The 14,668-nt window shown below is 33.6% G+C and overlaps 1 protein-coding gene across 3 annotated transcripts; it reads right to left on the reverse strand.

Annotated features, from left to right (window-relative positions):
- Window positions 1-1,722: 1,722 nt before the first annotated feature.
- On the reverse strand, window positions 1,723-6,970 carry LOC129952365 (breast cancer anti-estrogen resistance protein 3 homolog). 3 transcript variants are annotated; one of them, XM_056064917.1, is made up of 7 exons: window positions 6,794-6,970; window positions 5,695-6,016; window positions 4,773-4,875; window positions 3,713-4,713; window positions 3,211-3,654; window positions 2,619-3,022; window positions 1,723-2,562 (listed from the first exon to the last, which is right to left on the reverse strand). In XM_056064917.1, exons 2-7 carry the CDS (start codon window positions 5,956-5,958, stop codon window positions 2,421-2,423), a joined length of 2,358 nt encoding a protein of 785 aa, XP_055920892.1. In that variant the 5' UTR covers window positions 5,959-6,016; window positions 6,794-6,970; the 3' UTR covers window positions 1,723-2,420. The 3 variants fall into 3 exon arrangements, with proteins under 3 accessions (XP_055920892.1, XP_055920891.1, XP_055920889.1); XM_056064916.1 differs by lacking the exon at window positions 6,794-6,970 and adding an exon at window positions 6,519-6,691; XM_056064914.1 differs by lacking the exon at window positions 6,794-6,970 and adding an exon at window positions 6,509-6,691 and having other exon boundaries at window positions 1,724-2,562.
- Between the last annotated feature and the right edge of the window lie 7,698 nt (window positions 6,971-14,668).

Consider the following 14,668-nt stretch of genomic DNA (forward strand, 5'->3'; position numbering starts at 1 on the left):
ATTGCCTAAAGGAAAGAAAGCTATAGAAACCAAATGGGTATTTAAAATTAAATCGGGAATGAAAGGCGAAAAAGAATTTAAGGCGCGATTAGTAGCAAAGGGTTTTCAGCAAAGAGAAGATTTTGATCATTCTGAAATTTATGCTCCAGTCGCCAAGTTACCTACACTAAGAATTCTATTAGCCATAGCTTTGAAATATGAAATACCAATATATCAAATGGATGTAAAATGCGCCTTTTTGAATGGTTCCATTGACGAAGAAGTATACTTATTTAAACCAGATGGTATGAAAAATGACTCAAGAGTATTAAAGTTAAATAAATCATTGTATGGTTTAAAGAAATCACCCAAGTACTGGAACCAAAAATTCAATAGCTTCATGACGAATCTAGGATTTGATCGAAGTAAATCTGATTACTGCCTTTACTTCAAATCAGCAAGAAAAATGTTCGTGTTATTATATGTTGACGACCTGATAATAATAGGAGAGCATGAAAGTGATGTCAAAAAGGTAAAAGAAGAACTTAACCAAACTTTTAAAATGAAAGACCTAGGAAAAGTTTCAAATTATCTAGGCATGAATATAGTACAATTTAAAAATAAAATAACTATTGATCAAAAGGATTACCTAAAGAACCTGCTTGTTAAATTCAATATGGAACATTGCAAGGCAGTTACAACACCAATCGAACCTAATACAACCATTACTAAAGAACCGTCTAATGATTCAGAATTAACATCCAGATGTAGACAGTTAATAGGATATTTAATGTATTGTATGTTAACATGTAGACCTGATTTATCTTTTTCAATTAGCTACCTCAGCAGATATCAATCATCCGGCAACGAGCAACTTTGGCAAGCACTTAAGAGAGTCCTCCGCTATATTCAAGGTTTCTTGGACTTAAAATTAGTTTTTGAGAATCGAACTTCTGAAACATTGGTTGGCTACGCAGATTCGGATTGGGCAGGTGACAAAGAAGATCGCAAATCAACATCGGGCTATGTGATGATGGTATATGGTTGCACAGTTTCCTGGTCATCGTCGAAGCAGCAGTGCGTGGCTCTATCATCAACAGAGGCCGAGTTTGTGGCATTGGCATTGGGCGTATCAGAAGTTTGCTGGATTAGAAATTTATTAATTGAAATTGGACTTAATGATAAAAATGAACCAGCTGTAATATTTGATGATAACCAATCTGCTATATTTGTTTCGAAAAACCCAGAAAATCATAAACGCCTTAAGCACATTGATATTAAATACCATTTTGTTAGAGATAAAATTTTGAAAAATATTATTGATGTAAAATATATTGAAACAAACAACCAAGTTGCTGACGGACTTACTAAACCGTTTAATAAGAATAATTTAAAGAAATTTTGTAAAATGTTAAATCTTAAATAACTTTTAATTGAGGAGGGGTGTTGTAATAATAATAATACGCACATCTAAATGTTAAATTATAATGTACACATGTCAATTTAAAGTTAAACCCTCTGCTGAGTTTTTATTGTATGACTAACTTCTGAACTACCTTTTGCTTTTTGTATTACAACGAATTTCCTGTTTGATATATTTACTTTACTTTTGTACACTCCATCTTTTTCCTTTAAACAATTAATAAAGATAAACTAATATTAATAATTTCCAATAAGATTTGTTATAAACTTGATAAAATAAAACACAATTTAATTTATTATGTACTTATGTATGAATCATTTTTTGTTACTTTTATTTATAATAATACTTTAGCAATGGTGTATACTTTACTTTCAATATTGTGTATACATTTCAAACTAACAATAATTTAAACAAATATATGATAATTATAATATTGTCGCAATTTTATGAATATGTTAAAAGAAATCTATTTGTAAATCTATAAATTTTGATATTTTATTATAGGATTCAATAACATTTTGATTCCAAAAATATAAGACTAATGCAAGAGTTTACCGTAACAGTATTGTTTCTGGTGTCGTATTAAATACTGCAAATTTTGTAAATACACTATAATGAAAAACTGCACATCTACCTACTTATGTTTGTATGTTAAAAACAAAGATACAAATTGCAATTATAAAACTAGGTTTTATAAAAATATTAATTTATAATCAAAATATCTGCGTATAGCGTTTGTTTTACACTTTAACTTTTTTTGTAATTATTGCAACTTAATTATTTACTTCTGAGGTAGTCAAAACACACTTAAAACATATAGAAAAATATTCAACAAATTAATATTTATATGAATAGAACATAAGTTAATCCGAAAATAAATGCAAATGCTTCATATAAAACACTTAATAATATTATGTAAGATTTGTAATGTATTTCCAGGCTAGTTGTTTATTTTGATATAAAAATATGTAAACTTGTTGCTTAGTGTTTATGTTTTATGTTTTTTTTTTTGAAAATCTTAGGGTGCTGTAGATATATTGTCAGCATTACAAAATTTGTCTGCCATTAATGCGAGCACCTTCTCCAGCTTGGAGTGCCGATCTTCAGGTGTTGCCAAGGCACCTTTACTACCCCATAAGAATTTAATATGAAATTCAGTCCTGTTAAGCAAATAAAATCAATGAAATGTTTAAAAAAAATACAATTAGTTTGTTACCTAAACGCATCACTCAAGAGTTCGTCTAATCTTGAATTCGATTCGTCCATAACTGTCTTTGAGTTCTTTCTAAAAAGTGAAAGATTCCTTAAAAATCCACGAGCTGAATCGAGATGTAAAAAATAGATTGCCATCCCAAAATCATCTGCTTTTGTCTCCCAAGGTGTAATACAAGAAGTTACTAGGGAAGATTTCTCCGTTGCCGCAGAGTTTATCATGTTCTCGATTATTCTATCCCTAAGTAAAATGTACAAAAGCACGTGAGGAACTGTTGTATTTGGGGCTTGGGGATTTGAGCATTCATTCATGTTCTTCAAAGTTGGCCTCAGTTTAGCTTCAAATGTGAATGCACTGTCAGTAAATTTCTGCCGCAAGATATGCCATGCATTGTCAAGGCGCTGAATCTGAAATTAGAAAAAAAATGTTTTAGTCATGAAAAAATAAAGATACGACAGCAAAAATATCAAATTCTGAACATTTCAATCTGCTCTGAAAAAACGATTTGAATGTAACTTTAACTTCACAAAAAATTCATTATGAACAATATTTTCGTTCTTTAAGTAGCTATTACGAATTAAAATAGTTTCTTTACCTGTGGCATACACAATCCCAACATAATAGCGCTAAAACCAAAAAGATTTCCAAGTGCGGTCTTTGTATCCACGGCGACTTGTATCCACTTGCTTAGGATTTCAGCTCGATCTAGATCGGTTTGACAAGTAAGAATCGTCACGGCCACCATCAGTTTCATACACTGAGTTCTTTCTAGAAGATCATTTCGAAATGTTGTCCCATGCGGCAATGTAAGCAGCTCAAGGCCACAACATTGGAGTATGTTTGCATCGCTATCTTCAACTTCTACAACTTTGTCAATTATTAAATTTATGTCAATACGGGTAATATGCTCGGCAAGAATTTTAGGGCCAGATTCAAGAAGCATCATTTTAAATGTAGACAGAGCATCACCATCGAGCGGATTATTTTCACATGAAGGCAATAGAAGCGTACTGAAGTTTTCAACATCAAATTTCGAGACCTTCAAAGAAAATACAAATTTAAAAATTGTGTGTGATAATTTGAAAGAATTTACTCACCGATTCAATCGTTGGACATTCCATTGTTGAGAGCTCTTCTTCTGCTTCGGCTACGTCAAATTCAGTCAAGCTTTTCAAAGTAACCGAAGAAACTGAGTTAGGCAGAAAACGAGGATTTTTAATAATAACACCACGGTGTTGATTTGATTCGCTGACGTCGCCAGGAGTTGAACTCTGCACAGAATCGCCCGATCCATTTCCAGAATCTGATCCACTTGCGTGGTATGAACCCACTCTGTTAAAAGGAAGTTGTTCGTGTAAGTCCTTCTCTTTTTTTGGTAGTGCAGGAGGTCTTATTGGCTTTGGTGGAGGACTAGGTGCTTTTTCGGAAACTTCTGGCAGATTTTTACTCTCAATGCAGGGACTGAGAGAGTTTTCACCTGAATCACGGTTTAAACTCTGACTCTTCATTGAAGCGAATCGCAGACTTCCAACACTCGGGCGTGGCAGTGAGTGGGTAGTAAATTTGACATGTTCAACAGTCTCACTAATTGTTGATCTAGCAATCGTTTGAAATCCATTACAATGATTGCCCACCGGTTGAGGTGGTATCCCTTCAACACTTGAAGATTTATCGCCGTTTTTCAATCGCCTCAAGTCAGTTGTTGACTTTTGAGTAGAAGTCTCATTTTGCTGAATAACTCCATCTGCACTTGAACAAGTTTCTACGCTTTTAATACTAGAGACGGCAGAAGATTGAGATGGCGTGAGAGATTGCGAGCGTTGTTTTTTTGATGGAAGTCTTGGTGGGGTATCACGTTTTGTCCTAGGTGGAGAAGACATTGGACTTTTGTAACTATTGTTTTGTTGATTATACGGAGTAAACCGAAATCCAGGACTAGTAAGCGATGGTGAACTGAGAGGACTCCCCCCTCGAATACCAGCCAACATTTGAGTATGCAGCTGATTGCCGACAATTTTGTGGCCGTAGAATGAAAGGGGATATGTTCTGTTGCAAGGATATTGGATGCGAGCGCCGGAGGCTGCTGATATGGGTTTACCTGGAAAATATTTAAATTAGAGCTTTTTAAGATAAATTGTATCACTTAAAAATATTTACCTGACCCCACATAAAATGTGATTAGATCGGGAACAGCATCAAATGCATCTTCTTCGAACTGGTACTGAACTCGCTCATAAACGGTTTCGGGTTGCAAAAGTATCTATATATTCATATATAAGTTTAAAAAGCATGAAAGTTTTTAAATATCGTTATTAAATAGATGTAATGTTTAAATTTATTATTTATTTAATAACAACAGTTAAAATAAGTAAATTAAAGCAGAATGACTGAATAAAATAAAGAAAGCTGATCCTAAACTTTATCGAACTTCTTTAATAAGGACATTATTTCGGTTTGACACTTAATATTTATGTACTTTTTCAAATTTACATCTGGCTTAAGTGTTTTTAGTATACCCTGTCTCCCTTAAAATAAATATTTATGGTGGTGCAACATTTTGTTTCATTAAAGAGAGGACCTTTAACTAATTACTCAAAAGAAATATTGTAAACAAAAAATTTGGAAGAGAAGACTTAAATGCTATCCGGAACTTTTAAATAGTTATATTTTAAGTTAGAAATATTTAGTATTATACTTTTAGAAACTGTAGACTTTAAATTCACAATATTTTCCGTATAAATAAAGTCTTTTCTCATTCAGTCCAATGCTAAATCAGTGTCTTAAGTTAGTTTGCTCATTCAGCGTTAGTTATCAAACATTTTTCTGTTTAATAACAAAAGCTAACAAGATTATCAATTCTTTATTATCTATCAATTTTAATTTCAATTTCTATTCCTAAATTTTTGTATGAGTAAGAAGTAAAATTGGAACAGTTTCCCATTCTTTGACTTAATTGTCAGTATTAACAAATCTGTTTCCAAAAAAAATAATTTTGAAATCACAAATTCTTAACCATTTTTCGAACTTTAATACTCCATATAAAAATAAAATAAATGACCCACTTCGTTAGTAAACTTACCTTATTTATGACAAAATGTAAAACAGACGCCTTTGTCTTGCATGATAAAACATAATTATCTGGCTGTGAAGCACAGTCTCTTATCAAAAAGTCACCGTCTTTTTGAACAATCTCCTCTGCTCGCTGCCTTGGCAAAGGTCCATGATACCACGCATGTGATCTTAAGTCTCTTGAGTCCAAACTTAATTCCCATTCCAAGGCCTTTTTCAGAGCAATTGCCTCTTGAGCTTCGCTTGAGGTCGAATTTGGGTCCATATCATCCATTATTAAAATTGAATTTTATATTCTCCTCTTATGTCCACACTCATTCAAATACGCATAACTAGAAAATTCATAGAAACCGAAATGAAATCAATGAGACATGAATTCGTTTCTATTTTATTCAAAGGTATTATATGTTAATGTTTTTGCTCAAAATGCTTTTCAATAATATAAACTCTGTAACATATTCAAGTTAAACAATGTTAGTATTGAAGTCTCATATTCACAAACCAAACGCATACATTCATAGACTTTTATTTTATTTACAAGGCAAAAGTTCCTATTTAACATAAGGGAGCGCCCATTCTGTATCCTTCACAATATAAGTATCGATTTCTTTCAATGAGCACCTTTTTTCAAATACTGTTTTAGTTGATTTTAATAAAATTATTATGATTGCTTTGTTTTGATTAAAATTCAACACGATTTTCAATTTTAAATATTTTTCTATTAAAGAAAATAATTTTTTTTTGGAAATTTATCAATACATTCGTATGGTTGAACATTGTAAATAGGAATGCTCGATCTAGAGGTAAAATAAAGGTTTTCTTACTTTTACTAACTTTCTATTCCAAGTTTCTATAAATTAACAATAAATTCAAGTATTTTTGATGGTCAAATTTTAATTTTCTACTGTGATTTTGAAAAATAACGCGACTATAAAAAAATAATACGTGAACATAACCGGCGGTGAGGTTAAATCCTGTTCAACTGCACGCCCATGAAATCTATCGCCGCGTACTAAGAGAGATTCTTACGCGAAAAATAAGAAGGGTGGATTCAAATCCCATAATGTGAAAGGATATTTTATGGGTGCAAGTAGAATTATTGAACGTACCGGCATATAAAAAAACTTCTTCTAAAATTATTGCACACATGTGTATTATCTGGCGATTGTATGAAAGAATTTAATTTTAAGAAACATTTTTAATTTGTTAGGGTTAATGATTAAACAATATTTAAATTTAAAATAGCTTAATTTTATCAAAAATAAGGAAGGATTTCTTTTGATAACTTTTTCCTGGGTTTTAAATTGCACACAACATTAGTGATAGGATATTTTTCGCGCATGCGAAGTATCTTATTCATTTTATAATAAAGGAAATACATTTTCCAGGGATGTTATAATAAATATTATGCATTTTCATGTCTTCAAAGGACCTGAGACATTCGACACTGATATATCGAATCCCTGATTCCTTGTTACTCTTTTATGCAAGAACTACTAAAAGGATGTTACAATTATTGAGCAAAAGAACATCTTATAATTTTACTACGTGAACTGTCCACAATGTAACAATTTTCGCTATATTTTGGTAAATGACATCTGTGAAATGCAAAACTAAGATGTATAATGTGTGATGGAAATGCTTATCTTAAATAAAAAATAAAAAAAGAGGCTGGGATGCGATCCACACTGATAACTTCCCATCCCGTCTGTCGGTTTTTCTTGCTTAAAAGTTTGTAGGTTTTTGTCTTGGGTTAAAAAAGATGTCACTTGAAATATTCATAAAAATTTTAAAATTACCAGCAATATAAAGAAATACTTTAGTTTGAAAATCTAGTTTTGTTAAATGGATTTTAAGTCGAAAATAATATTATACCAATTTAAGTAGCATTTCTTAAATTTTAACAAATTGGATGAATGAAATTAATTTGAGAGATGTCAAGAACCGAACATCATTTTTTACCAAATTCGAATACAATTTTTTGTAGGTTTTATATTTTTATGAAAAAATGGAATTTTCTGTGAAATAAAAAAGGTTTAAAGACAATATTTTTAATTTTTTAAAAGTATATTTTTACCAAGTTTTAATATGGTTTTTTTTGTTAGGTTTTTATTTTTTTTTGTAAAAAAAACTGTCAATTAGATTTTCCTCAAAATTTTACTGACTGTTGACAACAATATTTTTTAATAGATAAAACTAGTTTAAAGTCAATATCGTAAAGTTTAAAAAGATATTTGATTCGAAAGTCAATTTTTAACAACTCTTATAAATTGTTTTATTTAGGTTTTTATTTTTTATAAAATAAAACTGTCAATTCGATTTTTCTCAAAATTGTATCAGATGTTCAAAATTTTATTTTTGGATGTCTTTCTGACAAATAACTCATACATTTACTTTATATGTTAATTTCTTGAAATAAATAAATAAAATAAATTTTATTTTTCGTTCCACAAAATTGTTTTGGAGATAGATGTAAAATTTACGAGGTGACAAATTTTTTAATTGGATTCTTTTTTCAAAAAATACATTGTTTTGGTATCACGTTACAATATATTATATAAAATTTAATTCAAGTCTCCAGCGTTTTTGGTTCGTAAGATATTAAGGGTTAAGGTTATGGTAAAAAAACCGCCCACGCAGTGTGTTGAAAAATTTTAATTCGCAATTTATACTTTTTATATTATCATTTGGTGAATTAATACAAGAGTAAAAAATGTATTATAGATTTCAGTTGCATGAATTTGCTTCATTGGATTAGTAATTACCTTTCGGATCGTTCAATACAAGTAGTATTGGATGAATTCAAGGCTGAAAACCATAAAATAAATGCTGGTGTGCCTCAGGGCTCTGTTCTATCTCCAACACTCTTTCTCATTTTTATAAATGATCTCCTGTCTGTAACTCCTAATCCAATACATTGTTTCGCTGACGATAGTACTCTTAGCTTTTCATATTCGTTTTCACATTCACATCCCTCTTCTTCGGATGTGGAACTGCAACGACAAAATATGATAAGCTCATTAAATTCCGAACCAAACAGAATTGTACAATGGGGAATAGGAAACCGCGTGGAATTTAATGCTTCCAAAACCCAATGCTGTCTTGTATCGTTGAAGCGAGATGTACCCCCATTGCCATTATCCATAGATGGCACTTGCATCGAGGAGACTGAATATAACGATATTTTCGGTATGTGTATGACCAACCACCTTTTGTGGAACGATCACATACGCGATGTCGCCAAAAATGCCGCAAGGTGGTTGGGTTTCCTTAGGCGATGTAAGAAATATTTCACCCCTTTTTATCTGGCTATTATCTACAAGACTTACATACGTCCAAAGCTTGAGTATAACTTCCATCTCTGGGCTATTGATCCTGCAACTTACTTAAGCCTCTTGGAAAGTATTGAACGTAGAGCATTTAAATTAATAGATGATAATATCATCATAAGTTCATTTACTTCTTATTATTATTTATTATTAGAATTATTTTAACGGCTTATGATCTAGTGAAATAGCCAGTTGCATTCCTCCCCATAAACAGTTCAACCTTAATACTCGGACTTCTAGGAATGCTCATCAGTATACCCTCGAGGCCAATTTCGGCCGTACTGTCAAATACAGAGATTCGTTCTTTAGCCGTACTACGCGAATGTGGAATATCTTACCACACTCTGTCTTTCCTAGTTTTTGCAATATTCAGGAATTCAAAACCAATGTGCATCGACATCTCCTTTTAAACCCTCTCTCCTCTTCCTAGTGCTCACACTGTTCCTTTGCATAATAAGAGTAGTAATATCCCCTTCAGTGTGTGTTTATAATAAAAAAGTCTATGTGAATAAGGCGGTAATGTATGAATATCATGAAACCACGGAAGGGATCGTAGACAAAAACGCAAAAATCTTTTCTGAATGGCTTCGAGTCTTATGACGTGTACGTCGTAGTGAGGTGACCATACTGTACAAGCATATTCCAGGACTGGTCTCACTAATGAAACAAAAAATAATTTTAAAACATATGGATCACGGAAATCACGGCCAAATCTTCTCTTAATAAAACCCAGAACTCTATTTAATTTTTTAACTATGAAGTTAATATGTTCATTGAATATTAGTTTAGGATCTAAGACAACACTTAAATCAGAAAATACATATACTCTGCTTAAAGGACAAGAATCAAACATGTAGGTAACTAAAAACGATTAGAACTTTTTTCCGTGTAAAACTCATGGTTTTACATTTGTCAACATTTAAAACAAGACGATTATTATTGCACCATTCCCTGAATAATATTAAGTCCTCTTGCAAGAGAAGACAGTATGATGTAGAATTTTGTATGATCGAAACCAAGTCATTTATAAATAAAACAAATAGAATAGGACCAAGGTGAATACCCTGGGGGATATCTTTCTGCCTTATTATCTGTATAGCAAAATGTATTTAATGTCGATATCTCTTCTGGTTCTTGAGCTATGGACAACGAAAAAACGTCGCGAACGTACAGACGTATGAACGAACGTACACACACACGCACAAACATCTTTCTAAAAATCTTTTATTTCGACTCTAGGGACCTTCAAACGTCGAGAAATGTCAAAATTTTCAATTTGACAAATCGGACCCATTATAATAACTTCCTATGTGAAGTTTATAAATTAGGTGGCGCATCAGTTCGATTAGAACTAGTGCCTAGTGACTTACGATTCTCAACCATTCCTGTGTGCGAGTAATGTGTGAGGAATGGAGTCCAACAAAAAACTAGCAACAGTGTCATAAACACAATATTGAATGTTCATCGTGCACCTGGGCCCCAAGTAATAGATCCCGCCAGCTTACTGTCTCCAGTTTCAAATACCAAGCCCGCGTGCGTCGGCTTTAACTTGATCACTCTGGAGATGAGCTCTGACTCTACTTATGGTGACCTTAAGCTTGCGTTTTATACCCTACGGGCTGGAGCATCAATGTTCATTCGCTCTACATGCCCAAGCCATCTTAATCGTTGAACACGTAGTTTTTTGACCAGTGGCAAAAGCCCCTGTACAGCTCGTAAAGATCGTGATTGTATTTTCTCCGTTAGATATTATTTTGTCTATCGACACAAACCAGTCCATATATCTTAAGTAGAACCTTTATTTCAAGATATCAACAGATTCTTTATCCACCTGGAAAGGAGTCCATACAGCTTAAGGATTTGTACCAGAGTCCTGAATAGATCATCACGGCCACGAGTCATACCGTCCATTGTATGTTGGAATGTTTATTCGCTCAAGTTTGATCTCATTGCTGCTTTCCTGCTGGTTTTTCTTGCTAGTTTTTTCTGTGATTTCCACTGCTATTTCCTGGTACATGGTTTCTATATCAGCTTATTTATCTTTCTGAAGATAGTTTGACTCGTCTGGAATGATCGCGTTCTCTACGATGTCATCGTGATTTGCCATGATGTCTCTCCAACACTGTTCTAAAGTTTTAAGATATTGTTCGTATGTAACATTTGAGAGCGACTGTGTGAGACCTTCTTTCATTTTGTTGTAGAGGCGTACAAATACGGTTATTTTATTTTCCTGCCGTTTGTATCGTTGTACCGTTGTTGTGGATTTATTTCATTTAAGATTTTGTTTGACTTATCTTCTGGTGTTTTTGTATTAAGGATTGCATCCTCAATTAATTTTAACATTTCTTCGTATATGTTATTTATTTCTTCAAAATAATGTTCTGAGTTGTATTGATGTTCTTCTTCTTTATAAAATTCATGGATCACAGTCTCATTTAGAACGAATTTACCCCATGGGTCCTTCAAAGCCTGGCGTTGCTTTACCAGGTACTACGGGGTTATTCTTATTTTCGGTGCTTTTTTGAAGTTTTTTTAATAGACTTTAGATTAACTCTCCAGTCTCGCTTTGTTTTGCTGCTATTTTTTCCATTTTTTTAATATGCTTGCTGCTCGAATGAGATTTTGTTACTTCTATATATTCAATGGTTGTGAAGCTTTGGCCGGATGACTGATTTTTTAGTTTAAGCACTAAGAACGCTTTTGTTTAGATTGTTTTGTTAAGTCCCCAATAAAGTTAACTTTCAATCGATCTTACCGCGGGTGGGGGATCGAAGCAACGAGTGAGGCCTTTTGGTTTAAGAACTCATTGTGATATACTTTTACTTTATTTTAACTATAATACTCGTACATACATTGCTTATAACTATTTTGAAACCGAGTTTATTAAAACATTAGTGCTTATAATTAATAATTTAGGTTGACCTATTAAACGATTAAGTTATGAATATGCGGAAAGCAAATCAAAATGTAAATTATAAACAGAAATACAATTATTGATGACACTGCGCTTTAATGAAACACATTTTACAGTTAAGGTATATATTAGTGTGAGTAAGCACACTGCGACTGCTGTTGCTGACGTGGGAATTTGCTGTTATATTTAATGTTGTTGTCGTTTACTGTTGATAGGTACTTTCAACAGGCTGTTTTAAAATCGATGAAAAGATAATGCGTATCGATATTATATTCTAAGGTCTTCTCCAGGATCTAGAGTAGAGGGAAATTTGGTCGATGATGGTAGATTTTCCAGTTCTGAAGAAACATTGATAATGGCCAACCGCTTCATCTGTAAACGGTTTCAGCCGTTCATATAATATGCTAGACACGATCTTGTAGGCGATGTTTAAAAGGCTGATGCCTGTATAGTTGGTACAAGAAAGGTCACCTTTCTTATTGATCAGATAGATAGTGCTTAAATTCCACAACCACAATATTGAGACCCATAAATCCAGTTTCTAATGTACATCCAGTTTTCAAAACAGTTGAACGAACAAAATCAATTGCACTCGGAAGTCGTAATACCTGAGAATAAATTCAAATTATTGAACTTAATACTCTTAAGTCCGCTTTGATTGAATTCAATTCTGTTCTATGCCCAATTTGGATTTTATTTCAATGTTCTGGATTATTAACTAAATATACGGTGAAAATAGGGGTCAACCTTAGAATGAGAGAGAATAAGGTGAAAGCTCTTTTGGTATTTTAATAATAGTGTCACAAGTCTCATAAAATGACTTTATATTAATAGAAAGACTTAACATAAATTTAAAGATTTCGAAATATATGCAAATTATTACATAAAGTCACAAATGATTTTAATCAACTAATTTTAGTTGGAGTAAAAATGATTTCATCTTTTTGGTTTATCGACAATATTTTTACTCTTCCTCGAGAAATCATGTTCGAATACATCTCATCTTACTTACTTAGGTCCTCAAACCTGTTAAGTCCGTAGGGCCTCTACTACGCCTACGCGCCATCGTGTACGGTGTCCGGAGATGTGTTTCAGCTTCCTCCAACTCTTGCCTGGTGACGCTGATTCCGCCTCGACTGTCCTGCGCCATGTGCTTCTCGGTCGTCCAGCTCTTCCTCCTTCTTGTGTGAGCGGTTTCCACTACATTGCTTGGCCTCCAATGTAGTCGTTACCTTTTCGAAGCGTATATTCAATCAATTGCCACTTACGTCTTCGTATTACAGACTCTATATGTTCCTGATCTGTCCTTCTATGCAGGACCTCATTTGGTGTAGGGTTTGGCCAGAAAATCCTTAGGATGTTACGAAGACATCTGTTCACGGAGGTTTGCGGCTTTCTTGTTATGCCTGAAGTAACCTTCCAGGTGCTGCAACCATAAAGAAGCACAGATTCGACATTTGTGCGAAACAGTCGTAGCTTTGCTCTTAAGCTGATAGAGTTGTTCCTCCAAATTTTGTACAGTATAACGAACGCCGCTGTTGCGGCAGATGACGTCTTGTTCGGTACGGCCTTCCATGGAAACGATACTTCTAAGATATTGAAAGCTCTCCACTTTGTCCAACGGTTGCGAGAAAATATTAATTTGAAAGGATAATCGGGGTCCGAGGCTGATCATTTTTGTTTTGTCGGAATTAATTTTCAGCCCCACAACTTCTGCTTCTCTCTCCACACTTGTTGTCATTTGATGGAGATCCATGATCCTATGAGAGAGTAGGCAAACATCGTCCGCGTAATCCAAGTGCTTTAAATATCAAAGTCCATTGGATCCCTCTGTTACCTGACAAAACTGAGCGCAGTACATCGCAACAAAAACAATATTGGCCACAGAATACAGCCCTGTCTGACTCCGCTTAGGATTTCAAAATCATCTGACTACCTACCATCGTGCAGAACATGACACTTGGATCCATTAAATGCTGCTTTATTAATAGCAATTAGTTTTTCTGGGATGCCTCTCATCCGCAAAGCTAACCAGATAAACTTAATGTTAACGCTATCAAAGGCCTTCTCGAAATCTATGAACAGCAGGTGTACAGGTGATCGATATTCAACGCACTGTTCAATTATGATCCGCAACGTGTTGATATGATCAATACAGGAGAATCCAGCGGGGAATCCTGCTTATTCGGCATAGAGTGTGGCCTCGAGGTGTTCTCTTATGAGTTCCAGTATGACTTTTGCTACTATTTTGGCAACGGCAGGTAGAACGCAAATTCCTCTCCAGTTTTCGCACTTTGTTAGATCTCCTTTTTTTGGGAGTTTGACGATAATTTCCTTCTTCCACTTATGGGGGAAGCTTTCGGTGGTCCATTCTTCTTTTATGAGCGGATGAAGCAGTTCGCTTGATACCATTGGCGCTGCTTGTAAAAGCTCTGCGTGAATTCCATCAAGTCCTATGGCTTTGTTGTTCTTTAGTGCTATAATTGCGGCAACGATCTCATCTTTACTGGGAGGTGCGTTGCGGATTCGGGAATTAGTTTCTTGAGGCACTTCAGAAGATAATATCCAATAAGTATTGATATATATATATTTTATAAATTTAAACAAAACAAAGATGCTTATTTAAGTGGATTAGAATTTAATTCCATTATTCTAACGCACCGTTAATTACAATGGTCGAAAAAATAATTATGTAAAACAATATTTTTTTTAAAGGATTAAGTTGATCCATATTCAAATCG

Source organism: Eupeodes corollae, chromosome 3, assembly GCF_945859685.1.
Source record: "Eupeodes corollae chromosome 3, idEupCoro1.1, whole genome shotgun sequence".
NCBI lineage: Eukaryota > Metazoa > Arthropoda > Insecta > Diptera > Syrphidae > Eupeodes > Eupeodes corollae.

Bases quoted from the DNA above. Each gene is read 5' to 3' on its own strand.
- LOC129952365 (XM_056064917.1), bottom strand. From the start codon at position 5,958: ATGGATGATATGGACCCAAATTCGACCTCAAGCGAAGCTCAAGAGGCA. The intron at 4,876-5,694 runs GTAAGTTTACTA...ATGAATATATAG, and splicing joins TACATTTTGTCATAAATAAG to ATACTTTTGCAACCCGAAAC. The intron at 4,714-4,772 runs GTAAATATTTTT...AATATTTTCCAG, and splicing joins CACATTTTATGTGGGGTCAG to GTAAACCCATATCAGCAGCC.